Below are 27,107 nucleotides of genomic sequence, written 5' to 3' on the forward strand. Positions count from 1 at the left end.
AGGTTTGGAAATGAAATAGGAAGTATTTCTCTTCCCCAGGAATATTCTTGCAACACACAATTCAGTCCACCCCTGAATGAAATCTGAAGGGAAAAGAAAAGGAGCGGTGACATAAAACCCTACGTTTCCCCATTATTATGGAAACTGATCAGTGCAGGTATCACAGGTGCAAGGATACTAACTTCCTGCAGCGTAAGTGAGGCAGTTAAAAATGCTCCTTGTTTATTTTTTGACGTACAAGTTTGCACTATTTGTATCAGTGTAAGAGCTTTCCGCTCTTAGACCGAAGGACACACCCATCGTCAATCTTGTTCCTGAGCCTTAGAGGTGGACGAGTGAAAGATCAGCGGTAGTGGATGGATGATATTAAGTATGACATTTGGATGTGAGCTGTTGAATTGGGTAGCTGTGTGTAAAAAGCATTTATGCAGCCCAGTGTACTTCACTGACTGGAATGTGAGAAGACTGAACCTTTAACTGGTAGAAAAAATTAGTGGTCTCTCACTGAGATTCCAGTATCTTAAGGTTTTAAAAACGCTAGTCCCAATTTAGAGGAAGCTGAATATTACTGATGGATGGTGCTGTGGGTCTTCAGCGAACTGGTGTATTTTTTTCATGAATGAACATTGCAGTTATTTGGGCTGTGGTGGATAACAAGACAAAGAATAGGAGATGAGCCAGATTCTGATTTGATTTACTTTGGTATAAACACAGCGTGACTCCACTGAGATCCGTCTGTAAAGAGATCAGAATCTGGCTCAATGGATAGGAGACTTTTACCTGAATCAGTAAGGTAAATATGAACAAGTCTGGTATCAGTCCTTCCCACAGATACAAACTGCATATGTGGTTTCATCCAGAGCCCACTGAAGTTGATGGAAAGACTCCCGTTGATTTCGGTGGGCTGTGGATCAGCCTCAAAGGGAGAGGTGTTTACGATGAAGTGAGCTGTAGCTCACGAAAGCTTATGCTCAAATAAATTTGTTAGTCTCTAAGGTGCCACAAGTACTCCTTTTCTTTTTGCGGATACAGACTAACACGGCTGCTACTCTGAATGCTAGCAGTAGGTTATAGAACAGCATTATAATGTCCAAGGCTCATTTTGTCATTTTTGGTATATTTTCCAAGTGACAGTGGATTGAGGACTTTCTTCTGCTCTCATTGTCATCTGTGGCAAAACTATTGATTTCAATAGGATCAGGCCTTTAATGGCACAAGAAGGCTGCACTGGAGGGAATTAGTGCAGTGATTCTAGGAATGATGGAAGTGTGGGACAATTTGCCGTAGTATACAGGAACCTGGCATTGAAAACAAGCAAGTTTTTCAAGCCCCATGTTGCTCTGTTAAGCATTATTGTCACAGCAGAGCCTAAATTTAAAATCTTGATTTCTTTTTGCATCCTTACGGAGCCAAAACTCTCCATTAACTTTTCCCTTAAATAAGAAAAAAGGACTGGAGACTAAAAAACTTTTATGATTTTTGTACAATGATATAAAATTAGCCGTAAATACAAATCTTAAACACCTTGGGCCTGATTCTCAACTGGTGCAATCGTTGTAGCTCCGTTGACTTCCAAAGAGCAATGCCAGTTTATAACACCTGAGAATCTGGTCCCCTATCTTAAATTAGATTGTAGTCTCTTTGGGGCAGGTACTGCCATTTTCTATATGCCTGCATGGTTCCTAGCACAGTGCAGCCCCAATTCTGACTATGGCTCCTGACTACCTCTATAATAGTAATAAATAATGCAGCTGAAAGCATGTCTTCTAATTTTATGGTCTGTGCATCAACATGTTAAAGTCATGCACTTTTCCCTCTTTTAAATCAGCCTTGGATTTCCTCTGTGGACAATAGTATGTCAGGCCTTGGGTTATGAAATGTCATTGATTCTGTATAAAGGAAACGGGGCAAGTATTAGCAGTTTCCTTTCAGAAGATGTGCAAATACATTTCTGAGAGGTAAGGTGTAACTTGTAAGGTTTAAATTTAGTGCTGCATGATACATGTGCACTTTGAATTCAGTATTAAATATATGTGCAGTTACTATTTTGGGGAAAGTGGATGAATACAATGCTAATGTCCCATGTTCCTTCTCACCTAAAGATCTTTAGAGTATGTGTTTTGATATTGTGCACGAGTACTACAAAATGATGCATTTGGTTTTCACTTACCGTAGCTGCAAAGGAGCTATGTAACCTAAGCGAATATCTAGAAGGAATGGCTTGAAAGCTGCCTCATTGGCATTACCTTTCTGTTTCTACCAAACAGCAATCTAATTTGAGGGAGGTTTAATAACATGGCTTCTTAAATCCTATCTTTAAGTTAATTTGCTAATATGGGCTTATTTTCATTAGATTATGCAGTAGCTGTGTAGAAACACAGTAAAAGATCCACTGAACTGAAACCTTGCTAGACTTGGACAAAATGGATTTGTTTGTGTTGTGTATCCCGTGGCAACAGACTTTTGGTCAATTTCTCCGACTGCAAGTGTGACTCAATTAGCCAAGTAGTGACTTTAGGATGGGTGGATTTAGGAAGTTACGCCTGCAACAAGGTTAAAAATAAGAGACGTGGTTAAAAACCACAATCTGCTTTTTGAGAAATGGCGTTTAGTACTTTTGTGGTAGGTGGGTGAACGATTTTGTTTTAATTGGTTGTTGGGGTAGGTAAAGCAAACAAACACGCCTCATAACCAAACTTCTTTTAAATAGAGAATATAGCTTGCTCTTGGATCATTAGAGTGATGAAAGGACTTGCAGATGAAATGATACTTTATCTTTTCAGTTGAAAGTACTGTAATTGACTTGTTTTTTGACATGCCCTTTGAATAATGCAAAGCTTGTTTCCCTCTCCTCTTTTATCTGTGAACGGATGCTGCAAACTGTCAGTTTTCTTACAGCCTAATTATTATTGTTCCCTGTTTTTTTTTTTGTTTCAGAGCGATCGTCTTTTGATCAAGGGTGGTAAAATAGTTAATGATGACCAGTCTTTCTATGCAGACATTTACATGGAAGATGGGTTGATAAAGTGAGTGCAGCCTGATGCAATGATGTGATTGAAACTAGCAAATGTAATGTAAATGCACTGCAGAAGTGCAAGAATAACTCAGTCTTGAGAGCTATATTAGAATGCAGAAAGAAATGAATATGTAATGCATAGTGGGGTGCTTGATTGGAGGGATCTAAAACCAAGGTGTTTAAATAATAAAAAAGTACTATACGTTCTGATTAACATAGTCATTAAAGCTCTGGTCTAACGAGGTACTTAAGTGCTTGAATGATTTGAGTTCAGTGGGACTACTCGCATGCTTAATTTATGCTGGTCATGTGTTCAAGTACCTTGCTGCATTGAGGCCTAGGAAATTCTCAATCCAGAGCCTAGCAAACTGCCTTGAAGCCCAATCCAAATCTCATTCAAATCTTCCCATTAAAGACTTCCATTGACTTCAGGGGGCATTGGATCAGGCCCCTTTCAGGCTCACCTTTAGGTTTTTAGTCCTTACGCATGCAATTCTGGCACATTAAATGTATTACACATTTCCTTGGAATAAAACTCATGGGGAAAAATGGACTGGCCAAAGGTTACAAACCAGGAATTTTGCTTGTTCTGGCTATATAATCAGCACATCTGCTTTCTTAATCAGGGCTAGAAGTTGGAGGAGCAAGTGAAAGACACCTAATTAATTGTGATGTACCATCCACAGTTCGGTGTTTAAAAATAAATCCTTGCAAAAGCCAGACTGATGGGCTTTGGGGTCTCATCAGGAACTTGGTAACTAGCATATGTGCAGGTTTATTTTTGTGTGGTTGCTGTACATATGTTTTAGTGTGAAATAAAGTAGATAGGATACATGCAGAAATTCTTGCAGTCCTTTCCAAAGCAACATGAAAATCTAAAAATCACCGTTCCGTCCCAGAATGAATTATTGCACTGGGCCCAGTTCAACTCCCTCTGAAGTCAATTTCAAGACTCCTACTGACTCCAGTGGGATTTTGACGAGACAGAAAATAAAGAAAATGCGATACACTGAACGCCAGCTTCACAGAAGTGTGCCGAGGCCACGTACTGCAATTGCTCTGTTGTGCTGTGTCCTTGGCACCTGTTAAAGGGTATCGTATCCAGACCATGTCGCTCGCTTGAGACACGTTTCTCATTATATTCATGTGGTATAACATTTGTAACTCACTCACTGATTGACACCTGTTTACCCAGGCAAATTGGAGAGAATCTGATTGTGCCAGGGGGAGTGAAAACCATTGAAGCTCATGGCCGGATGGTGATCCCTGGTGGAATTGATGTCCATACCCGCTTCCAGATGCCAGACCAGGGAATGATCTCTGCTGATGACTTCTTCCAAGGAACCAAGGCTGCCCTGGCTGGAGGCACCACAATGATCAGTAAGATAGAGATATGTATTCCCTGGGGAGTTGGGCGGGGGAGGGGAGAGGTTCCCTTTGCTCTTTTGAACAAACCATATCTATAAGCGGGGAACGTAATTTATGGAAAATAGCAGCGTATTTGCCTCCCAATGTGTGTGTGTCATTTATTGGCTAGAGTAGGGGACTGGGAGTTGGGTCTCCTGAGTTCTGTTCCCTCCTCTACCCCTTGGGCAAACTCCCTCTCAGGGCTGGGAAGTGGAATACAGGACTCCAGGGTTCTATTCCTGGTTGGATCATGTAGCCTTCAAGTCAATGGGTTATGGACTTCCATGAGGATAGGATTACACCCAGGCTGACTGTGGAACCTTGAGGAATTTTCAATGGGGATTTTGTCATTGATGTCACTGGCTGCAAGGTCAGATCTTAGCCTTTCTGTGCCTCAGTCTCCCTATCTGTGTAGTTGCTATAACAACAACATCTTCACAAGGGTGTTGTGAGGCTTAATTGGTGTATTGTTTGTGAAGTGTTTTGTCATTCTTGGGCATGAGGTGCTGTGCTGTATAAATATACTATGGGGACACTTCACATGGGCCTCTTGGGGTAAATATTTTAGTCCTCATGGGAGGTAGAGGCTGATCATACTGACGAGGCACAATGAGTCAATGCAAATTACATGTACGGTACACCTCTCAAAATCAGACTTCTTTTTTAGGTGCCTAAGTGTGGAGGTAAGTGCCTAGCTTTAAGCATCCAAGTTTCAAAATTTTTGGCCCGAGGTTTTGTTACTGATTTTAAAAATTCAGTTGAAATACACCCCCCTCCCCCTAAATAATTAAACATTATCTTTCTGGTTTTTGGAATTATGTTACAGTATTAGTGTGTGAGAATCAGGAAGTGAAACTGACTAAAATCTCTAGGCCAGATCCTCAGCTGGTCTAAATGGCTGAAGTTCTTGGTACCTGTGACAATTTGCATTAGCTGAGGATCTGCCCCAATAATTCTTTGCACAAATCTTTCATATTTATGTTGTTCTAGCTGAGAAAAAACGTAAAATATAGCTCAGTTCAAGTGATGAGTTTGTGAACTGCCATCGGACATCCTGCAGTCTGTTGTCCTATGTGAGCATTGTTTGCTTTGCAAGCTCTTCTCTGCTGCCTCTGCCGGTTACTGCTGTGACATCCGCTAGAGCAGCGGCCTTGGGGGCTGCAAGCAGGTTTCAGGGGGTCCGCTAAGCAGGGCCGGCGTGAGACTCGCTGGGGCCCAGGGCAGAAAGCCAAAGTCCCATTGCATGGGGCCGGAGCAACGTAGCTTCCTGGGCGTCCCCAGGCAATTACCCTGCTTGCCACCCCCTAACGCCGGCTTTGGCTTTTATATGCAGAAAACCAGGCGGGCTATGGAGTTTTTAAAGCAGATTGGGGTGGGCCTCAGCAAGAATAAGGTTGCGAACCCCTGTGCTAGCCCAGGTCTTTTATGTTGCCAGAATTCTGGCCCCTCAGAACAAAATTTTTTTTTTTTAGCAAGGGAAAGAGGATTCTGCATCCAAACTTATGAATGAGATCAACGCTGCCTGTGACAGTGAGTGCAGGCCGGTAGAGGGTCCACTACTGGCTGAAAAACGATGATCTTAGGTGCCTGTATGGGCCCCCGTGACATTAAAGATTGTGAAATGCTAGGATATTGCGGTAGGGAAGTGGTATTATCCCCATTCTTGTAATGGTGGTCTGAGGTACTGCAAGACTAAGTGCCTTGCCCAAGGCCACGCAGGAGGTCTGTGGCAGAGCCAGGAATTGAACCGGGGTCTCTTGAGTCCCACTATAGCTGCCCAAGCACTTCTTTTCATATAGAACCTATAAACCCATTCCTTTCCCCCATCATGAGTGTTCTTTAAAAAAAAGTTTCGTAGTGGGAAGTCAGCCAGTGGGCGGTGTTGGTTCAGAGTACCCCCCTGCTGCCCAAGGGCATGCAACAAGTTAGTAGCAGAACTTGGAATACAGCCCAGCTGTCCTTTTAACCACAAAACCATCCTTCCCCTTCAACCCTCATCTTCACCCAGTCTCAGTGAAAACAGCTTTCTTGTCTGGATTTAAACCTTCCCCTGCCATGTTTGCAACCCAAACAGAGAAGCCCTGAGTTAATTTGAGAACCAGAAAGCGAAACTGACCGTTATTATAATTAATTTGCATTGTGATAATACCTGCGTGCCCCAATCACAGACCAGGGCGCAATGGTCCTAGGCATTATACAAACACAGAAGCAAAAGAGAGCCCCTGCCCTGAGTAAGTTACAGTCCGAGTAGAAGGCAAGAAACAACAGATGGATACTGATCATAGACAGAAAGGGGAGCATAAATTAACAATGAGATGATACCGGTCAGCATGAGAAGCAGTAGTCACGGCTTACCAGCTGTGTAATCATTCACTAGAAACACTGACTAGATGGGTTGTACTAGCAGGTAGCGATGGTCCAGTGAGTATAGCATTGGCCTGGGAATCACGAGGCTTGGGTTTTGTTCCCAGCTCTTCCCCTAACATTGGCCAGCCACTTCACCCCTCTGGACTTCCATTTCTCCTGTTGGGACAATACAACCCTTTCAGTAAAGTGCTTGGAGATCCATGAGTGAAACATGCTGGAGCAGGGCTAAGTACTAGCATTATTGGTCTTATTCTCGTTGCCCAAACTGCGCTACATGGCGAACGTTACATTTATCGAACTCTCTTCAGTTTTGCTGACCTGATGAGGTCTTGGTAACACAGGTAAGGAAATTAACTTTTTAAAGGGTAATTTTTTTAATTTGCTATTTTTCATGTCGTTAATTAATCCTCTCCCCAGATGAAGGATGGTCATATGATTAGGGCACTAGCCTAGGACTTGGGAGGCTACAGACTTCTATGTGACCTTGGACGTGTCACTTTAGGCCCTGGCCCTTGAAGGTATTTAGGTTCCTAACTTCCATTGAAACCAGTGGAAGTTCGGAGCTTAAATACCTTTGAGGATCTGGCCCTAGTCTCTCTGTGGATCAGTTCCCCATCTGTAAAGTAAGGACGGTCGCCTTTTCCACCATCTCATAGACGTGGTGTGAGGGTAAATATATTAAAGGTTGTGAGGTGATCAATGCTACAGTATTGGGGTCCATGTAAGTACCAGAAAGAACATACATTTGGGGGTAGCTAAGAGTTATTTGGTATTAGATCCATTTTGCAGATGGGAAAACTGACACAGAGAAGATGAGGAGGAGAGTTTCAAAGGCATGAATTGGAGTTACTGCCATCTCCTGTTGACTTGGAGTGGGAGTTGGCTGCCCTAGTGCAGTGAAAATCCAATCCACCCCCCAAGTGACTTGTTCCTCCATAGTCCTTGTCATACAGTGAGTTGGGGCCAGAGCTGGCAATAGAATCCAGGTGTCCTGATTCCCAGAGCTCTGCACTAACCCCGTTAGTAACATATATAGATAATGCTTCTCATTTGGAGGAAAAATTAAGGGAACATGTCAGCATGGCAAAGTAATGTTATTGTCGTCAGACAAAGCTTTTCACCCAAATTCTCCTCTTTGACAATGAGAGCATTGTGGAATATGGGTTTGGAGAAATGCAGCCTAAGGCTCCATTCATAACCTTCCCCATTCAAGCCTTGAATGGGGCAAGAAGCCAGCATCTTCAACAAAATATGTAATTGTATATAAATAGATCCTCAAACCGGTCTGGCACAAAGTGGGGTTCAGACGTGAGCCTGATCTTTCCTGTTCTTTCTTTCACGTACCCCTGTACATGCATCTCCATTGTGGTGTCCTCTCCTGTTATGCAGCTCGAGGGGGGAGTGGTTCAGTGTGAAAGGCTGGGTGTACTTGGTGTGACCTGGTAGGCCTGTCCCATCTTCAGCCTCTGTGGTTCTCCTCATTACCTCCTTTTCTCACCCCTCCCCTCTCCTTTTGTTTAATACGCTTTAGATTGACTTTGATAGAGCCGTAACTGTAAAGATCAAAGAAACATGCCTGATTGTTACTGAGGCAACACAGTCATTGACTGCCCTGTGGCTAACTGCAGTCTCTGGGAAGCAGGACTGCTGGGGGATCAATAGGAAAATTGAAAGGTGGATAAGGAATTGGTTAAAGGGGAGACTACAACGGGTCCTACTGAAAGGTGACCTGTCAGGCTGGAGGGAGGTTACCAGTGGAGTTCCTCAAGGATCGGTTTTGGGACCAATCTTATTTAATCTTTTTATTACTGACCTCGGCACAAAAAGCGGGAGTGTGCTAATAAAGTTTGCGGATGATACAAAGCTGGGAGGTATTGCCAATTTAGAGAAGGACAGGGATATCCTACAGGAGGATCTGGATGACCTTGTAAACTGGAGTAATAGTAATAGGATGAAATTTAATAGTGAGAAGTGTAAGGTCATGCATTTAGGGATTAATAACAAGAATTTTAGTTATAAGCTAGGGATGCATCAATTAGAAGTAACAGAGGAGGAGAAGGACCTTGGAGTATTGGTTGATCATAGGATGACTACGAGCCGCCAATGTGATATGGCCGTGAAAAAAGCTAATGCGGTCTTGGGATGCGTCAGGAGAGGTATTTCCAGTAGGGATAAGGAGTACCGTTATACAAGTTAGTACCGTTATACAAGGCACTGGTGAGACCTCACCTGGAATACTGTGTGCAGTTCTGGTCTCCCATGTTTAAGAAGGATGAATTGAAACTGGAAGAGGTACAGAGAAGGGCTACTAGGGTGATCCGAGGAATGGAAAACTTGTCTTATGAAAGGAGACTCAAGGAGCTTGGCTTGTTTAGCCTAACTAAAAGAAGGTTGAGGGGAGATAGGATTGCTCTCTCTAAATATATCAGAGGGATAAATACCGGAGAGGGAGAGGAATTATTTAAGCTCAGTACCAATGTGGACACAAGAACAAATGGATATAAACTGGCCACCAGGAAATTTAGACTAGAAATTAGACGAAGGTTTCTAACCATCAGAGGAGTGAAGTTCTGGAATAGCCTTCCAAGGGAAGCAGTGGGGGCAAAAGATCTATCTGGCTTTAAGATTAAACTCGATAAGTTTATGGAGGAGATGGGTCTGATGGGATAACATGGTTTTGGTAATTAAATATTCATGGTAAATAGGCCCAATGGCCTGTGATGGGATATGAGATGGGGTGGGATCCGAGTTACCCAGGAAAGAATTTTCTGTAGTATCTGGCTGATGAATCTTGCCCATACGCTAAGGGTTTAGCTGATGGCCATATTTGGGGTCGGGAAGGAATTTTCCTCCAGGGCAGATTGGAAGAGGCCCTGGAGGTTTTTCGCCTTTCTCTGTAGCATGGGGCACGGGTCACTTGCTGGAGGATTCTCTGCTCCTTGAAGTCTTTAAACTACGATTTGAGGACTTCAATAGCACAGATATAGGCGTGAGGTTTTTTTCAGGAGTGGTGGGTGAAATTCTGTGGCCTGCGTTGTGCAGGAGGTCGGACTAGATGATCATAATGGTCCCTTCTGACCTAAATATCTATGAATCTGCGTACTATGGTGGAGGGTCATGGATGGGTAGAGGGAAAGGGATTGGGGTAGGGGAACACCAGCTGTTTCTAAATCCTTCTCATGGGTCTTCTAATAAAATGTGAGACTGGCTCTGTTGTGGTTACCGGCTGATCCGTCTCTAGGCCAGGAATGCCCCCACAGTGAAGCGGGGTGGGTGGTTGTTTTCCTTTCCCTGAGTATAGACCCAGGGATAGGTGCTCCATTAGATCCTAAGCAACTAGTTAGTTAAACCGAGCAAAAACTGCAGGCACGCTTCCCTGTCTCCAGAAGCAAGTCTTCCCTGCCATTTCAGGGTGTCAGGAACATGTCGTTGTAACATTGGTAGTGAACGGTGCTTATGCCTAGTGCACGTGGCAGAGTGGAGGTGGATCATTTGGTGTGAGGAAAGGAGAAGGGTGTTCTTGGCTTCATGGAAGCAGACAAGGAAACAAGAGTAGGAGATGCGGACAAAGGGCGAAAGCAGGAGGAAACGAGGGCTGGGATGGGGTGATGGTTTACAAAGCTGTGTTGACGTGGGGGCACTGAAAGGACGGGCTTGAGGGGACCGACCTGGGCAGAGCAGCCAGGGTGTGAAGATGATTACTGGCAGTAATGATAAGATATTATAACTACTTATATCAAGGATGATTTTCAAAGGCACAAATGAGAAGCGGGCACCATTTATGCCTTTGAAAGTCTTCCTCATTGTCTTGTCTGTTCCCCATGCACTAAAGCGAAACATGGGCTTTCAGTATGCCTGACTTCCCTTTCTGCCTAAGGAAAACGGCCAAGAAAGTCACCAGTGGGGTAGGGGTGACCATAGTGCTCGCTGATTGATGGCACTGCCTTCCTTCAGACTGGCGGGGAGACAGAGAACAGAATCTTGACATAGCTTTTATTTTGCATAGTCGCACGCACCAGAGGTAAAAACACGGTAAGCAAAAAACCAAATTCCTGATCCCCAAAGAATTGAGATCCCAAGGAGCTAATATGTTGGAAATGCCATACATAGAACACAGGAATTGCCAAACCGGATGAGACCCCCTGCTCTATCATGCCTAGTATTTTGTCGCGAACCATAGTCAGAACCAGATGCTTCAAAGAAGGTGCACGAAATGCTGCCACTGTGAGTTTTGAAATAACTTGCCCATGGGCAAGTTTCTTCCTAAACCTAAGTGGGGTGACTTAAGCTGTGAAGTGTAAAGGCTTATATCTTGTATATATTTTTATCCTATCTAAAGCAGCTGTGGATGTTTTCGTACATATAAATGCCTAATTCTTTTCTGAATCCTGTTAAGCTCTTGGCCTCAATGATACCTTACGGCAATGAGTTCCACAGGGTAATTATACAGTGTATAAAATGGTGTTTCCTTTTAAGGTTCATATTTGTTGACTTTAGATTCACCTGTATTATGAGAGCACTTGATTTACCTTGTCCACATTATTGCTTGTTTTATATCTCGCTAAACGAAGGTGGGTAGAAAATAGCATTTGCATTTAGATTGTTAAATGGACTGTTCATGTAATAACACAAATGTTAAGTAGCACTTCTAGCTTGAGTAGTTATTTAAAAATATTTTTTCCCCAAAAGTGGCTGCTGATTTTGTGGGCCCAACTTGAGATACTTAGGATCTGATATTTCAGAAAAGCCCCAAACGTGCAGTTGTGTAGAAGTGAAGGGGAGCGATATTTCTGAAACGTAAGTCCCTATTCTATTACATCCACGTATTTATATAGCCCTCATCAGTGTAGTATCTGAGTGCCTCACAGTCACTGATGCTCGTTATATTATGCGGATAACACCCTGTGAGGTAGGGAAGTATTATCTCCATTTTACAGATGGGAAGCTAATGCACAGTGTAGATTAAGTGACATGCCCGTGGCCAGGAAATCTTTGGCTGAGCTGTGTATTGAGCCCAAGCCAGTGTCCTTTCCGCTATGCCGTCCTTCCTCCTGAGGTATCTCGAGTTGCGCACCCAAAATCAATGGCCACATTTGAAAGAATGGCTGATGTTGCATCATTTCTGTCCCTGCACTAATATTTTCACACAGCTTCAGGCTAGGGAGACATTTCTAATTGGCAGACTTAAGCCACTGGAGCTGAACAGTGGAAAAAAGGATGAATAATCTTACCACACTTCAAAGCTTTGTAGATGCTGGTTTGCTTCAGCTGTTCTCGTCTCAGCAAAATTATACATTCGCATAAAGTTTTCTCCACAAGGAAGCATGGAATTGCTGCCCTTATGAACATCCTCCCTGTGGGTGGTCTTTGATTTTTTTTTTTTTTTTCCAAAGCAGGTGGGAGCCATTGTTCATTTCAAGATTTCCTTTTAAATTGGATTATGTTTAATAAACCAGATTTATAATATTGCAAACACATTTCAGTCTGTAAATACCATGCAATAATTGTATCTGTTTATTTCAAGCATTGTGCCTGGGAATTTTTTTAAGAAGCCTAAGAAAATTAGCCACCCACTAAATTTCACTGAGTTGGGTGTGTAACTGCTTTACCTTCCTTTGGAAATCCCTTCCTCAAGGGGCCCAGACTAGATTAAAGATCATCTAAATATCCTTACTTATGCTATAAACAGCATCCAAGATGATTCAGAATGAAATAATTTCGGAAGTCTAATTCACTGTTTGCCACTTACGCTGTTTGTTTCCTTTTATACCTATCCAACAGCTTTGGCCGAGAAAACGGATCGGTCAGTTTCACATGTCAAGTTCACTTTCAAGTTCTCCTGCACTTAGGGTACCCCAAGCCTGAAGTGTATCCATTGCAAACACTGCAGGAGTGCGTGTGTTTGTGTGTTCCAGTGGAATTAAAAAAAAAAATCTTGGAAACATTTCTACTGGTTTTGGGTTTTGTGAAAACTGTGGATGAAATCCTGGTTCCAGTGATGTCAGTGGTAGTTCTGCCTTTGATGTCAGTGGGGCCAGGATTTCACGCTGTGTTTGGTTTGGTTTCACTGAACTTAAGTTTCCTCTCCTCTCAAATTTATTTTGATGATGTCCCTTTTGCTTTCACATGAAGCACGTACAAGTGAAGCATAGACAAGTTCAAAAATGTCATGCATTGTTTCCAGGCTGTAGTGTCTTCTCATAGATTTCTGTTCTCATTTCTTAATGCACTCGTTACTATAGTGTCTCAGCACTAAGGACCAGATCCTCCACTGGAATAAATTGGTTTATCTCCATTGATTTATACCAGCTGAGGATCTGGCTCCAGTTCTCTACATCTCAACTCCTCCGCTGGTCAGTAGAAAGGAAGAAGAATGGTTAATCGCAATGATCTCTGAATTGGCCCTTTCCTTTCTGCCGTACAGTGTGCTGAAGGCAGACTTTACAAAAACCACTGCAGGGTTCCATAATTCTTCCTTCTCCCCGAGCCCTGTTTGCTCAGTGTGAAAGTCAAAGATGTCTTTTTCTAGCTTTTGGTCCTGCAGACCTATCCTGTGGGCTCTGACAGTCTGGCTGTGATCCTCTTGCCTCTGACATCTTCAGCAGGAAAGATTGATGACGAGTCCGCCGCGGGTGTTGTAAGGCAGAGTAGAATACTGCTTGCTCTCCCCTAGCTGTGTTCGCTCTCCAGGGTGAATAGATGGGAAAGCATAATGTGGTATGATTTGCATGCACTCCTGGAGCAGGTCGGTGGCGTAAAAAGGATGCTCTTTGCACAATCCTTTTTCTGGCTGCACCCCTGTTGTTTTGTGGAATATGTTAGTCCAGTGAGGAAACAAAGGCAAAACAGACGTATTATAGGGGGCGTTTACCCATGTCGAGGTTTGGACTACTGTTCTTTTCAAATGCTACCAAATAGCATTCAGATGCTCTTCATCTGTCCTTGAGTTTGGATGAATGGTTCCAGCATAGTCTAGTTACAGGGGTTCTCAACCTTTCTCTTTCTGAGCCCTCACCCCCCTGCGACATGCTGTAAAAACTCCACAGCCCACCTGTGCCACAATAACTGGTTTTCTGCACATAAAAGCCAGGGCCGGCATTAGGGGGTAGCAAGCAAGGCAATTGCCGGGGTCTTCCATGAAGCTACATTGCTCAGGCTTCGGCTTCAGCCCTGCGTAGTGGGGCTCAGGGCCCTCGGCTTCGGCCCTGTGCATGGGGGCTTTGAGTTTCTACCCTGCTGGCCCTGCTTGGTGGCCCCCCTGAAACCGGCTCGTGGCCCGCCAGTGGGCCCCATACCCCTGGTTGTGAACCACTGCTCTAGTATTTACAGGAAGGAGTCAGGACTCCAGCGTTGTATTCCCATTTCAGCCTCTGATTCATTATGGATCTGGAGCAAGTCACTCATTGTGTATGGCCCAGATCATCAGCTGCTGGAATGTGTCATAGCTCTGATGACTTCACTGTGACAAATGAAACCATCTGAGGATTCTGTGGGCCTTGGCTCACCCATCTGCAAAATGGAAGCAGATGCAATTAACACTTCAGGGTCTGATCTCAGTTCCCAGGGTGGGTACCTGGAAGTAACTCCACTGACTTGATTGAAGTTACTCTGAATGTACTAAAATCAGAATCCAGCCCATTGTTTGCAAAGTACTTTGGGCCTGATTGTACCCCCAGAGATTGAATGGGACCTTACGACACAACAGTCATGGGATTACTTATGGAATAAGGTACTACTCATTGAGAACAAGGGTCGTCTTGAGAAGATTCTGTATCAGCTCAAAGGATTCCTTGCCAAACGCCTATTGATCTTGACTGGTGAAATCCTGGCTCCGTTGAAGTCATTGGGGGATTTGCCATTGATTTCAAATAGGGGTATGATTTCACCCTATTTATTGGCACACTTATTTCTTTCTGACGCATTATGATTAATTACATCTATTTATTGCCCGTCTGATAAACCTGGCCTGTTTCATATCCTGACGAGAACTGAAACTATCCAGTCCAGCCCCCACACGCATTTCAGCTGAGGCGGTTCTTCTTTCTTCTTTTAAGAGGACTCTACTTCTTGCTGTATCTTTGCTGTCCTTGAGTGAAATCATTTGCTGACATTCCATGCATTGACTCAGTCAACCACTGTTATAATCACAGGGAGAAATTACAGTGAGTAGGAATTATAGCTCTTTCTGGCTTGGTGACTTGGAAGCCAGCTGCCTTTTGAACTTGACTACCAGTTATTCTAATAATATGGAGAAAATACACTAGGGATATGAGCTCTTGCATTTTAGGAGGTTTATAAAATTTCAAATGGTTTGTAGCCTGCTTTCCAATTAAAGGGCCGGTGTACCTCGAAGAAGTGACTTTCGAGAGTCAGGTACTCAACTCCCCTTGATTTGCAATAAATTCGGTGCCTAAATCCTTTAGGCTGTTTTGGAAAACCCCTAAATATTTAACTAATGGCAAGGGGCTTTTTAAGTCTGAATGCTCCCTTAGCTTTTACTGGCATCAACCAGGAGTAATGCAGTTGTCGTGAATATAATTACACCAGATGAGTTCAGAATCAGGCTCTTAATATCCTAACAGGGTGAACACCTGAGAAGCAGCGGGGAACAGGGACAAACGCAAGACGGGAGCAGGGAGAGCCAGCAGCGAGGCAAAGGAAGTTGGGAAGGACTGCTCAAAAGAGGGTTACGTGTGTGAGTCAGGGGTGCAGGATCAGCTCTCAGGTTTAATCGTGATATCAAAATGATCCCGTTTAGTGATCGTTGCACCATCTTAAATCACTTCTGAGCTATTTCCTGCCAGGAGTAGCATGGTCAATGAGGATGAAAAGTTTGAAGTGCGGGCAGAAGCATTTGCTTTTACAATAGCTGATGCACAGGGGCATCAGAGCTTCAAAGGAGGTTAAAAGTCATCGGTGTCATTCTTCCCTGCTTTGCACTGTGTGTTCTTACTTCCACAAGGGTGCAAAACGTGATCACACAACGGTCCTTATTTAATATTAAATATTACTGCTTTTGCAGTAGCACACAGAGGTTGTGTCCCCATTGTGCTAGGCACTGTACAAATCTATAGTAAATGCTGCTCCCTGTTAAATGACAGTAGTGTTTTTGCACAAGTTTGCATGATTCCACAATATGCAAGGCAGTGCATTAATAAGCCATACATATATATTTTTGCCTGTGCTACTAATAACACCTTAGACTATTAATGGAAATTATTATTACCATAGATAATTAATAAACACCCAAGATGTATGTGTTGCAAAGTTTCTAATTAATTTTTCAGTGTTGTCTTTTTTTTTTTTTTTTTAAATCTTTGCACTTCACTTAATTTGGGCAGTGAAACTAGATTGGTCACTTTCACTCTTTGGGCCTGATCCTGCAACTTTACTCAAGCAAAGCATTGGGAGTCTTTGCCTCAGCAAGGGTGGTATTAATAATGTTATGATAGTCTAGAGAGGCTGACCAAGATTGGGCCCTATCAAGCTAGGAGCTGCACATGGTAAGAATCCTTCCCTGCCCTGAAGAGCCAACAGTCTAAATAGATAAGGGAGACAAAGGGTCGGTGGAGAAACAGGCATAGCGAGATGAAGTGATTTGGTCAGGGGCACACAGCAGGTCAGTGGCAGAGCTGGGAATAGAACCCAGTTCTCCTGAGTCCCAGTCCAGTGCACTGTCCACTAGACAGCGGTGTCTCACCAACATTCTTTCTTTTCTCTGCATTGTTGCTGCATGGTAGAGTCTCAGAAACAAGAGAGGAACTGGCTGAGTGTCTAGGGGGAACCGGTAGCTAATATACACTGGCCTGCACTTTCCAGTCCGTTCACTTTCTGGCAGCTGTGCACCAGCACAGAGTTGTTGTGTTTGAGGTTCCAGTGCTGAAAGGAAACTTTTAAATCTTTCTGTATAAATTGCCTGAAAATGTTTATTCTGAGGGGGGCAAAAAGCTGTACAGAAGCTAAATTTTGAGACTTATCTGGTCAGTGTCCCTTTAAGTGTGGAACAGTGAAGATCCCAGATTGACTGACTGGAGCATGGTGACTTCATTTGCTTTCCATTTGGGCTCCACATGGATTCACACTCAACCTTGCCTGTTGCCGTGACTTAACTTCCAGGTTCTGCTGATGTATGTGTTACTTTCAATCAAAGCAGCCTTTAGCCGTTCACTACCGAAGCCTGTCCGTGTCCAGACCCGGGCCCTCCCCATTGTAAGCTCTTCGTCTCAAGCTTTTAACCCTGCCAAGTCTATTAGGAGTCTCTGACTGTAGTGCTGCTTTTAAGTAACACAGCTCGTGCAAAGACAGCAGAGTGCTTGCTGAGGTCGTTTGTGCATCCAAAAATCTCTCCGACTACTTATTTTCCAGCCTGTGGAATTGTATGTCTTATTCTAATGGTGGGATTCCATGAGGGGCCCCCTTGGAGATGACCGTACGAATCCACCGAGCCCTTAGTGGCTCTTGCAATTAGCACAGAAGGGAGCAGCTGTTTATTCCTCAACATACGTTGTGTGTATTTTTCTTGCATCGGGCCATGTGCAGTCTTCGTTGTGGCTCCATCCTTCAGCCCACGGCAAGGAGGAGTTCGTGAGGTTGCTCATATGAAAGGGACTGTGGTAGCTCATCGGATATCGCCATGCGAGGATTCTGATGGCAGCCTGTCCATTTCAAACATTGCTCTTAAGGAGAGGATCGGATCAGAGAGTCTCTTAGTGGTTACCTGCAGTGACGGCAGCTCTAGATAAATAAAACTTGAGGCTTGGCGCCTTTCAGGGGTTAGTGCAACGTTTCCTTGTGCTTTCACTTTGCATGGGTTTGTACCCCATGTTTTGCCTTGAATTTTGGGTTGGAGCTGAACCCCACAATTATGTAGATCATTTATCTGGCTCCCCGTTAATGTAGTATCCAAGCTCCTCTTAATCTTTAATGTATTCATCCTCACCCCATCCTGTGAGGCAAGGCAGTGCTGGTCTCCCCAATTTGATAGCTGAGAAACTGAGGCCCAGAGGGGCTAAGTGACTTGTCTGATGTTACAAAGGTAGTCTGCAGCCGAGCAGGGAATTGAACCCAGGTTTCCTGAGTCCTATATTAGCACCCTAACCACTGGAGCATCCTTCCTCTCTAGAATGCTCAGCTGAACTCCTGTGAAAACAACACAGCATCTGGTTTCGGGTCAAAATCCTGTGACACCACGGAGTTTAGTGTGATTTGCTTATAAATCAGCCACTACCTTCACCGAATTTCCTCTCCTCCTTCCCACTCCCTCAATTAGCCTGGAATCTTGGCCTCCTCTCCCCCCCCCCCCGTTCCCCCCAAATCTTCTGAAAGCGTTGTGACTCCTTTGGCCAATTTTAGGTTTGTAACCACATTTTAAAGAGCAGGTGAATTTGACCTCAATTCAGTTTCTGACTGGCCCAGCTCTGTTCAGGGCTCGGTACGGCCCTGTCTAATTGTATAGGGAAGAATAAGAAGGAATGACTGAAATCTGTGTCATGTGTACTGTAGTTGGACCTCTGCTTTTAGCTAGGAACATTTGAAATGGCAACATTACTGACAGTGCAGCTGCCTTCCTGCAGACGCAACTGGATAGCTAACCTAGATTTTTCCATGCATCCGAAAAGAGGGATTTGGCAACCGCTCTACAGAAGTAACCGATGTTGTGTGTTTATGCAATAGCACTTAATCCCTAATGGTCTGGATCACTAAAGCTGCTTTCTCACTGTGTGGTGTGTGTGTGGGGGAGGTGGATCATGCTGTGTTGTTCAAAGAGAGCTGCTGTCAAGTACTTTGGCTGCTCCCCTCTTCTTATGAACAACATGGAGCATAGGTAGAAAGCTAGAGCAGCGCTATTCCAGGGTACTTGTTCCATTCTGCTGACTTTGGGCCAGATCTCCGCTACTATACATCAGTTGTTTGTATTGTGGTAGCACCTAGGAACCTGAGTCGTGGATTGGGACCTTGTGCTAGGTGCCATACAAATGAAGAGAGACAGCACTTGGGTACAGACAGAAGAGGGAGCACAGGGAAACACTGAAGTCAGCGAGCTACGTTGGTGGGGTCTGACTGTTTGCACGGTGGAATTACCTAGACACCATACGCATATCTATCAGATAAGGTCCCTTCCCCTAAAAAGTTACAGTCAAAAGCCTCCATCCTGCATTGTGCTCTATGCAGATCCCCCATCTGTCTGTGCAGCTTGCATTGCAGAATTGGGGCCACAGTAGTGAGGTAAAGTGAAACAAGAATTGGATGTAAATGCTGGTGTAAGCGAGAAGCGAATGAAACCCCGGTATTTAAAATGCTTCTGGGTCCCTGTAGTTGAAAGCTGCTCTGTAAGATGATTTTAAGTAATCTTAAGGGGTCTTTTAAATGTGAGGTTAATATGTGAATTCTAATGGCAAGCTTCTGTCTGAATATGAAGCCTACTCAAAAGAGACTTCAGCTATGGTAAGTTCCATTTCCTAATGGCCTGTAGTCCAAGTGTTAGCCAGATGGCTTTGCTCCTGCAAACAGTCGCTTATGTGCGGTGTATATATTTGGAAGCCTGGGCACTCCACGATTTTCTACAAATGAATGAAATTTTCTGGCACGCTGCAGTTGCGACGTGAGGGTAAATCAGTCAGAGTTTCTTGAGAATGATCCTCTGTTGTTACACAACACCACTTTGTGTCAAGGAAGCGGGGAGAGTTTCAGTGTGATTACACTCTGATCAGTATAGCACAAAGGGTCTGATTCTCCTCCCCCCCCCCCCACCAACATGGCTCCATTGACTTCAGGTAAATTACTCCTGATTTACACCAGTGTAAGTGAGAGGAGAATTTAAGCCCATTATCTAGTATCTTTTCTCCAAATGGGGCCCTAGGTTCTGCACATTCTGGAATGCAGAGGGATCACTGCATCCAGCATTAAGATGAAACAGCAATGTTTTTATCAGGACACTACAACGCAGCTTAGGTTGGGGGGGAAACTTACCCAACCTGGAATTTGGCCAGGATCCAGAACTAATGCCTGCTACTGCTGTGAAAAGTTTCATGGAATCCTTAGTTCCTAAAAGTACTTAGAATCTCTGGTACATGCCGCGTATAAAAAGATGGTACCATCAACCGCATGACGCTGGCTAGCACCATTCTCTGCAGACACAGGGATCCACTAGCTCCATCCAGGTGCTGACTTGGCCTGATCATCTTTAATGCATGAGAGAAGTCCAGGATAGTAGTAGATGGGCATCGGCATGAAGGTCTGCAACACGAAAGAGACGCTGGGGGAGGCTACGCAGAACTTGGTGCAACTCACCCAGAATGAGAGTTGCATAAAATAAAGCCTTTGTCGAGTGCTCAGAACTGCGATTAATCAGTCAGGGCTACTGAGCCACAACTGAGACATCACCTTATAGTCTGAGATACCCAAGCAAAACGTAAAGTGGGAGAAGATGGGGAGTGGTGGGGGGTGGAAGAAGGCATATTCCCTGCCTCAAAGAGCTTACGCTCTACCCATCAGTTCTAGGGGCTTGTACATCAATTAAAAGAGCCACATCCATGTTTAACTCTATCCCTAAATCAATAGATCAAATTAATTGCAGGACCAAATCCTCTTCCCATCCCGAAATCATGGAACTTTCTCTCCTCAAACTCCCCAGGAGTCTGAGAAAACACACACGTGTGCTCAAAAGGCCAAGAGATTCAAGCTGTTTCAGAAAAGGGAGATGTGAGCTCCCGAGTCATGGGCATGTCACAGAAAGTGTCTTGCCAGCGACCCCTTTCCGTTTTAACTGAGGGCGCCCCAATTAAAGTGCCTCCAAAGATCACTACGGTGGCAGTGTTGCATGGAGTGAGAGGGGTGTCCTCAGCAACCAGCTCCCAGAGGGTGATGGATACGCTGACTGGTGCAGAAAATGGGTATTTGCTATGCTTAAGTGTTGGGCTGGACGCTGTCCTATGGCCCCCCCCCCCCCCCCCCCCGGTTGAAAACTGCTTTGTTTATACCGCGTATTCTTACTGCACCCACAGCTGGAATCCTACCAAAATTCCAACGTTCGTGCACATGTGAGAATTTGGGTCCATTTTCTGGCTTTCCCTGGTGTAAATTGGGTGTTAAGTGCACTGAAGTCTGGTTTAATTGAGAGCTGAACCAGGGCCCTGAATCTGTTAACAGAAGCAGAGATTGATATTGGCACGTTTCCAGAACCCCTTAAAGTGTGATATCACTTAACCAAAATCACAGAAAGAGGAATTTTCTCGTCTTTGTGCGGTGACGGAAGATTTCTGTGGAGATTGTACAGAGACAAGGGAATGTTCCGATAAGAAAATCTCTTTGTAGCACCTTCTACGTTGCCAGTAAAATGCGATGCCATACGTGCCTCACATCTCCCTGAGACTTGGGGGATTTGTTAGAAATAATTTTGATTTTCTTATTCCTGCAGAACTAAAACCTTGTCAGAACCATTTAAAACTCTCGTTGTAAAAATGCTTGTCCATCCCTCTTTGGCTCAAATGTTCCGGGAGGCAACACCAGAGAATGAAATGGAGATCAGAATCCAAGGAGACTGTTCTTGGTCACACTGCCTTAAATCCGGAACAACTCCACTGATGGAAAGCAAAATTAGGGTCAGATTCTCAGCTGGGGAAAAAGCTCTGTGGACTTCAGTGGAGCAACACGGACTTTTACACCGGCTGATTCTTTCGAAGCAAACTTTTGCCCTCTGGCTAGTGTTAAATGTATTTTACCTTGACTTTAAATCCAAGGCCACAAACAGTAAATCTCTCACTTTTTCTCCTACCTGTCCCCCCTAGGTTTGCAGGCCATTTTATCTGGAATTATCCTTTGAAGCGTTACATGCTTTTTCATGAGCTTCGACTGTGGAGTATGCCTAAAAATAAGAAATAGTTGAATCCCTTGCAGGTCCCATTTGAACGTGCCTCCCCTGCTCTTTTTAGCACGATCACCCCCTGAGAGATAAAACCTACTTGGAGACACTGTACATTCCTCCTCTAAAGAAACCAGGGATTTATTTGGCCTGTGATCTGAATGTTTAATAATTTCCACAGCTGAAAAGGGTAATTAATTGGTTGGACATATGGCCTCCTATTACTCTTTCAATTTGGGTCCAAAAGGCATTACATTATTATTCTTGTATTTTGGATCTAATCAGACAACTGAAAAGACAAATGAAATATCCACTGCCCACTATGTTTTCGGCTTGGGGATAACAGAACATTATGGTACATTCTCCGCCTTCAGACGTGTGTTATTCTTCTGAATCTGGTCCAGTTCTTGATTTAAAAAAAAAAAAGGTCTAATTTTGGCTCTAAGCAGACACAAAACAAAGTGACATCATTTATTTTTCTTTCCTTGGGACTAGCTATCAGAGACGTACAAACAAACAGTTGTATCCCAATTGTATTAGCACAGCGAATGTCACTATGTTTAGGGCTTTTAATAAACTCTCATGAGAATCTAGGCTGAATGATTTGGAAATAGAAAGATGCAAAAAAAAATAAAAAATCCCTGTTGTTTTATGTTAGATCCTCAGCAGGGCCTCCGCGGGAGTATGGCAATGAGTGGGAAGCAGTTTGCGGTACGGTATGTTGAGAAAGTTGTGTGTGGGTCTGTTTCTCCGCTGTGGAATTCAGTGTAAATTAGTCAAATATATAAGATATAGATAAACTTAAAAAAGCCATCTCTGTTCTAGGCTGCAAAGCTGTGACAGAGCATTGAAAACTTTTGGGAAGCATCGTAAGAAATACTGGGCCAGATCTCTAGGTGGTGTAAATCGCTATAGTTCCACTAAAATTACTGGAGCTAAGCCGATTTATATCAGCTGAGGGTCAGGCCTGTGATTTATAAGTCTCGGAAGTGTATTATTAATCATGCTTATTACAGTGATGCCTGAGCATTCACTAAAATTGGGCCCCCATTGTGCTAGGCACTGCACAAATACAGGGTAGCAGACTGTCTCTGCCCCAAACAGCTTACAGTCTAAATAGACAAGGCAGATGGAGGAGGAGGGAAAGGGGTATAACACAGAGCGTACAATGTGATGGCAGCAAACATCATGTTCGTGCCATGGTGGTTGTTCTGTGGGTTTATTTGGAAGACGTCCCATTGCTTCACCCCTGGCATGCCTCCCTGTGTCTAGTTACACATTCTTTGGGGAAGAGACTTTGTGCTAAATTGCATTCTGTCACTTCTTTATGCCAAAGGTGGCCGAATCGCTCCCCGTTCACAACATTTGTGGCGCTAAATGGCGCTGGGAGGGAATCATGGTCCAGTGGCTAGAACGAGGGGTTTTCCTGGCTTTTGTGCTAATTTGGGCGATTTCAAACCTCAGCTTCTTGATCTGGAGCATGGGGATAGTGGTACTCGCCTACTTCATAAAGGTGTTGCGAAGATGTATTAGCACAGAGGTTGACGCGTCTGGGTGAAAGGTACTCGGTGCCCATGAAAGAATCTTACGTTAGAATTTGGCCTTAAACGTGCAAAGTATTTTCACGGTCTGAAAAAAGATGTTGGCTTAAGTTTTCAGAAGTGATGAGTTATTTTGGGGGCTTCAAGTTTTGAGTGCCCGACGTCCGATGCCTTAAAGGGGCGTGGAGGCTCAGCACTTTCCAAAAATCTGGCTCCTGTAAGGTTAGTCAAGCTAAGCATCCAAAAATTTGAGACGCCGGTCGCTTTAGAAACTGGGTGGTGAGGGCCCAATTTTGCTGGGGTGGGTCTGTTAACTTTCTGGGAGCTACACCTTGTTTTTGCACTGCTCTGTTTCATCAGAATCATGCCTGCGGCTCTGAGAGGCACAGCAACTCCTGCCTCACGAATATGGAGTCGTCGGACTAGCAGTAGACATTTTCATTCGGCTTTTCAATGAAGTGGCTTGCAGCAAGATGTGCAACCCAGTAAAATAACCAAATTTCATCAGCTGCAGCGGGAACTGTTGCTGGGAACAAGAAGCAGCATTATTCAGTCTTAAATGTGGATGTTATAATGACCAAGCCACTGTTTAAAATCTGGTTTGGGGCCGGATGCCTGGTAATAGTTTAGTTCATGCCTGTGAAGGATTTGCGCATTATCAACTCCTCTTAAGCAGTATGCACATGTTAGTTCATTAGAGCTTTGAGCTGGCTTGTTGGGAGGAAGGTCTTTAACATGGGAGATAGAAACTCAAGAGTTGTGGTTTTATTATGTGCAGAACTTTTGACATGATCCCTAACTGAAGATCCTAACGGGCTTTTCTGCCTTAGTACTGAGCAGTTTCTGTCCCCCACACTCCCCCTTCTGTCAGTGTTGTTCATTAGCTCAGCACTGGGGGAACTTTCACGTGTGTTCTAGATCCGTGTTTCTCAAGTTATCTGATGTGGGGGACCGGCAAAATTTTCCCCCCAATGTGCGCGCAGACGGGCAGCCGCTGGCTCGCAGGCCTGCGCCGGTACCGGTCCGCAGACCACCACTTTGAGTAGCGCTGGTCTAGATGACAGATGCTTAGTCCAGTTGAAAAGCACTTGTGGGTGGAAATTCGAACTGAACGCTATGAATAGAAATGTTAGGAAAGGGTGGTTAGGCCAAGCAAGGTCTCTGAAAAACGAAGCAGGCTGCTAAAAAAATAAAAACCCGTGCGCCACAATAGCAGGAAAAGATAAAACCATTATTCCCCACCCATCACCAAAAATACGAGCTGCTGATTAAAGGGCTGGGGTTGAAAGAAGCCGAATATCTGTCACTCCAAGACTTGGAGAGGCCATTGGGCTTCTCGTGAGCTCACTGATGGCAGCGGAAATAAAAATGGTCTGGGTGTTACCCTGCTTTTCCTCTGGGCTCTGCAAAGTGCTTTACAGACAGAGACCATAGCTTGGATCCTAAAACGTGTCAACGCCTGGGGCCTCGCTTCCCCACTGCTTTGCTCATTGTGTTGTCACTTACACTTGTGCAGTGTGTGGCTTCCATGATCAGCCAAGGCTAGGCCTTGAAAGGAAAAATATCCCAGTGGTTAGGGGATCGAGCATAGGACATGGGAGACCCAGATATCCCTGCTCCACCATGGACCTTAGGTAAGCCACTTAGGGCAAGATTTTTTTTCAAGGTATTTAGCTGCCTATGGGAGTTAGATGACTAAATATTTTTTAAAAATCTGCCCCTTAGCCTCTGTGTACCTCAATTTCCCATCTGTACAATGGGGATAATAGTACCGACCTGCTTCTCAGAGGTGGTGTGAAGATAAATATAGATTGTGAGGAACTCTGATACTATGGTAAAGGATACCACATAAGTACCAACGGCCTTGTCTGCATTACAGGGGGAGATCGATCTAAGGTACACAACTTCAGCTATGTGAATAACGTAGCTGAAGTCGCCGTACTTAGATCTACTTACCGTGAGGTCCACGCTACGCAATGTCGACTGGAAATGCTCTCCCGTCGACTCCCCTTGCGCTTCTCGTTCAGGTGGAGTACAGGAGTTGACGGGAGAGCGAGCTGCGGTCGATTTAGTGGGTCTAAGTCCCGCTACATCGACCGCTGATGCGTCTATCACCACACATCGATCTCCCGGTAGGTGTAGACAAGGCCTTAAAGAGACGGGTCCCTGGAGCTAAGTTTATGAATTGGATGTAGGTAGTACCTAGAAATATTCTAGCACCGTTGTATGAATCCATGCTCTTGTGTAGAAGAATCATCGCAATGTCGGACTGGATGGGACCTTGAGAGGTCATCTAGTTCAGTCCCCTACCCTGAGGCAGGACTAAGTATTATCTAGACCATCCCTGACAAGTGTTTGTCTAACTTGTTCTTAAAAGCCTCCAGTGATGGAGATTCCACAACCTCCCTTGGTAGTTTGTTCCACTGCTTAACAACCTTTATAGTTTGGAAGTTTTTCCTAGTGTGTAACGAAAATCTCCCTTGTTGCAGTGTAAGCCCATTACTTCTTGACCTGTCCGCAATGGCTAAGGAGAACAATTTATCACCTTCCTTTTTATAACAACCTGTTCCTTCAGTATTCTAGGATGTATTTCATCAGAGCCTGCCGATTTGAAGCCATCTAACTTGTCTACATAATTCTTAGCTTGATATTTCTCTATTTTAGCCTCACATCCTACCCTGCCTAAACTGATATCCACGATGTTGGGGCGTGGCTACACTTACAGGGCATGTGGTGGAAGACGCTCTCCCGCCGACATAACGCTGTGCACGGTATCTTTTATGCTGGCGTCACGTCTGTCGCTCGGGGGGTAGAATATTCACATCCTTGAGCGACATAAGTCTCGCCAGCTTAGGCGGTAGCGTAGACATAGATTTAGTCCTTCGATCGCTGCTGACCTTTTTGGTGAAAACCAAAGCAAAAAAGGCATTTAACGCTTTGGCCGTTGCTGCATTTTTTTGTCAGTGTCTTTCCTTCCTCATCGAGTAATGGGCCTACCCTGTCCTTTGGTCTTCCTCTTGCTTCTTATGTATTTGTAAAAAGTTTTCTTGTTAACCTGATGTTCATAGCTAGTTTAATCTCCTTTTATGCCTTGGCCTTTCTGATTTTGTCCCTATATGCTTGTGTTCGTGTTTTTTTTTTTTTTTTTTAATAGTCATCCTTCGTAATTTGACCTGGTTTCCACTTTTTGTGTGCCTCCTTTTGGAGTGTCAGGTCATTGAAGATGTCCTGGTTAAGCCAGGTGGTCTCTTACCACGCTGCCTTTCCTACGCACATTGGGATAGTTTGCCCTTGTGCCCTCACTAAAGTCTCTTTAAAAAAACTGCCATCTCTCCTGAACTCTTTTTCCCTTTAGACTTGCTTTCCCTGGGACCTTACCTACCAAGACTGCTGAAGTCAGTCTTCTTGAAATCCACTGTCTTTATTCTACTGTTTTCCCTTCTACCATTCCTTAGAATCGGGAACTCCGCATTTCATGATCACTTTCACGCAAGCTGCCTTCCATCTTCAAATTTTCAACCAATTCCTCTGTATTTGTGAGAATCTGAACAGCTTCTCCTCTAGTCTTTTTCTCCACTTCCTGCAATAAAAAGTTGTCTTCAAACTTGTTGGATAATCTGTGCCCCGCTGTGTTATTTTCCTAATAGGTGTTTGGATAGTTGAAGTCCCCCACCTCCTGTGCTTCTTTCAGGTTAGGTGGTCTGACTCTACACTAGACCTCTACCATGACATCACCCTTGTTTTTTGCCTTTGCCCAGAGACTTTTCACAGGTCTGCCTTCCACCTCTAGCTCAGTTTCAGTGCAGATGAATATATCGTTGGTATACAAAGCAACTCCTCCCTTGTCCCCATGCCTGTCCTTCCTGGACAAGCTGTACCTTTCTATACCAATATTCCAGTCATGTGAATTATCCCA

The 27,107-nt window shown here is 44.2% G+C and overlaps 1 protein-coding gene across 5 annotated transcripts in view; it reads left to right on the top strand.

Moving 5' to 3' along the window:
- Positions 1 to 27,107, top strand: part of DPYSL2 (dihydropyrimidinase like 2) — a 94,057-nt gene that overhangs the window by 21,438 nt on the left and 45,512 nt on the right. For 4 of the 5 annotated variants that reach the window (XM_037886282.2, XM_037886280.2, XM_037886284.2 and 1 more), the window contains 2 exons: positions 2,938 to 3,026; positions 4,212 to 4,396. In XM_037886282.2, coding sequence (XP_037742210.1) covers positions 2,938 to 3,026; positions 4,212 to 4,396 — 274 coding nt within the window. Of the gene's footprint in view, positions 1 to 73; positions 193 to 2,937; positions 3,027 to 4,211; positions 4,397 to 27,107 lie in introns of those variants that run through there. The other variant, XM_037886285.2, reaches the window with a different exon arrangement.

This window comes from Chelonia mydas, chromosome 26 (assembly GCF_015237465.2).
Source record: "Chelonia mydas isolate rCheMyd1 chromosome 26, rCheMyd1.pri.v2, whole genome shotgun sequence".
Taxonomy (NCBI): domain Eukaryota; kingdom Metazoa; phylum Chordata; order Testudines; family Cheloniidae; genus Chelonia; species Chelonia mydas.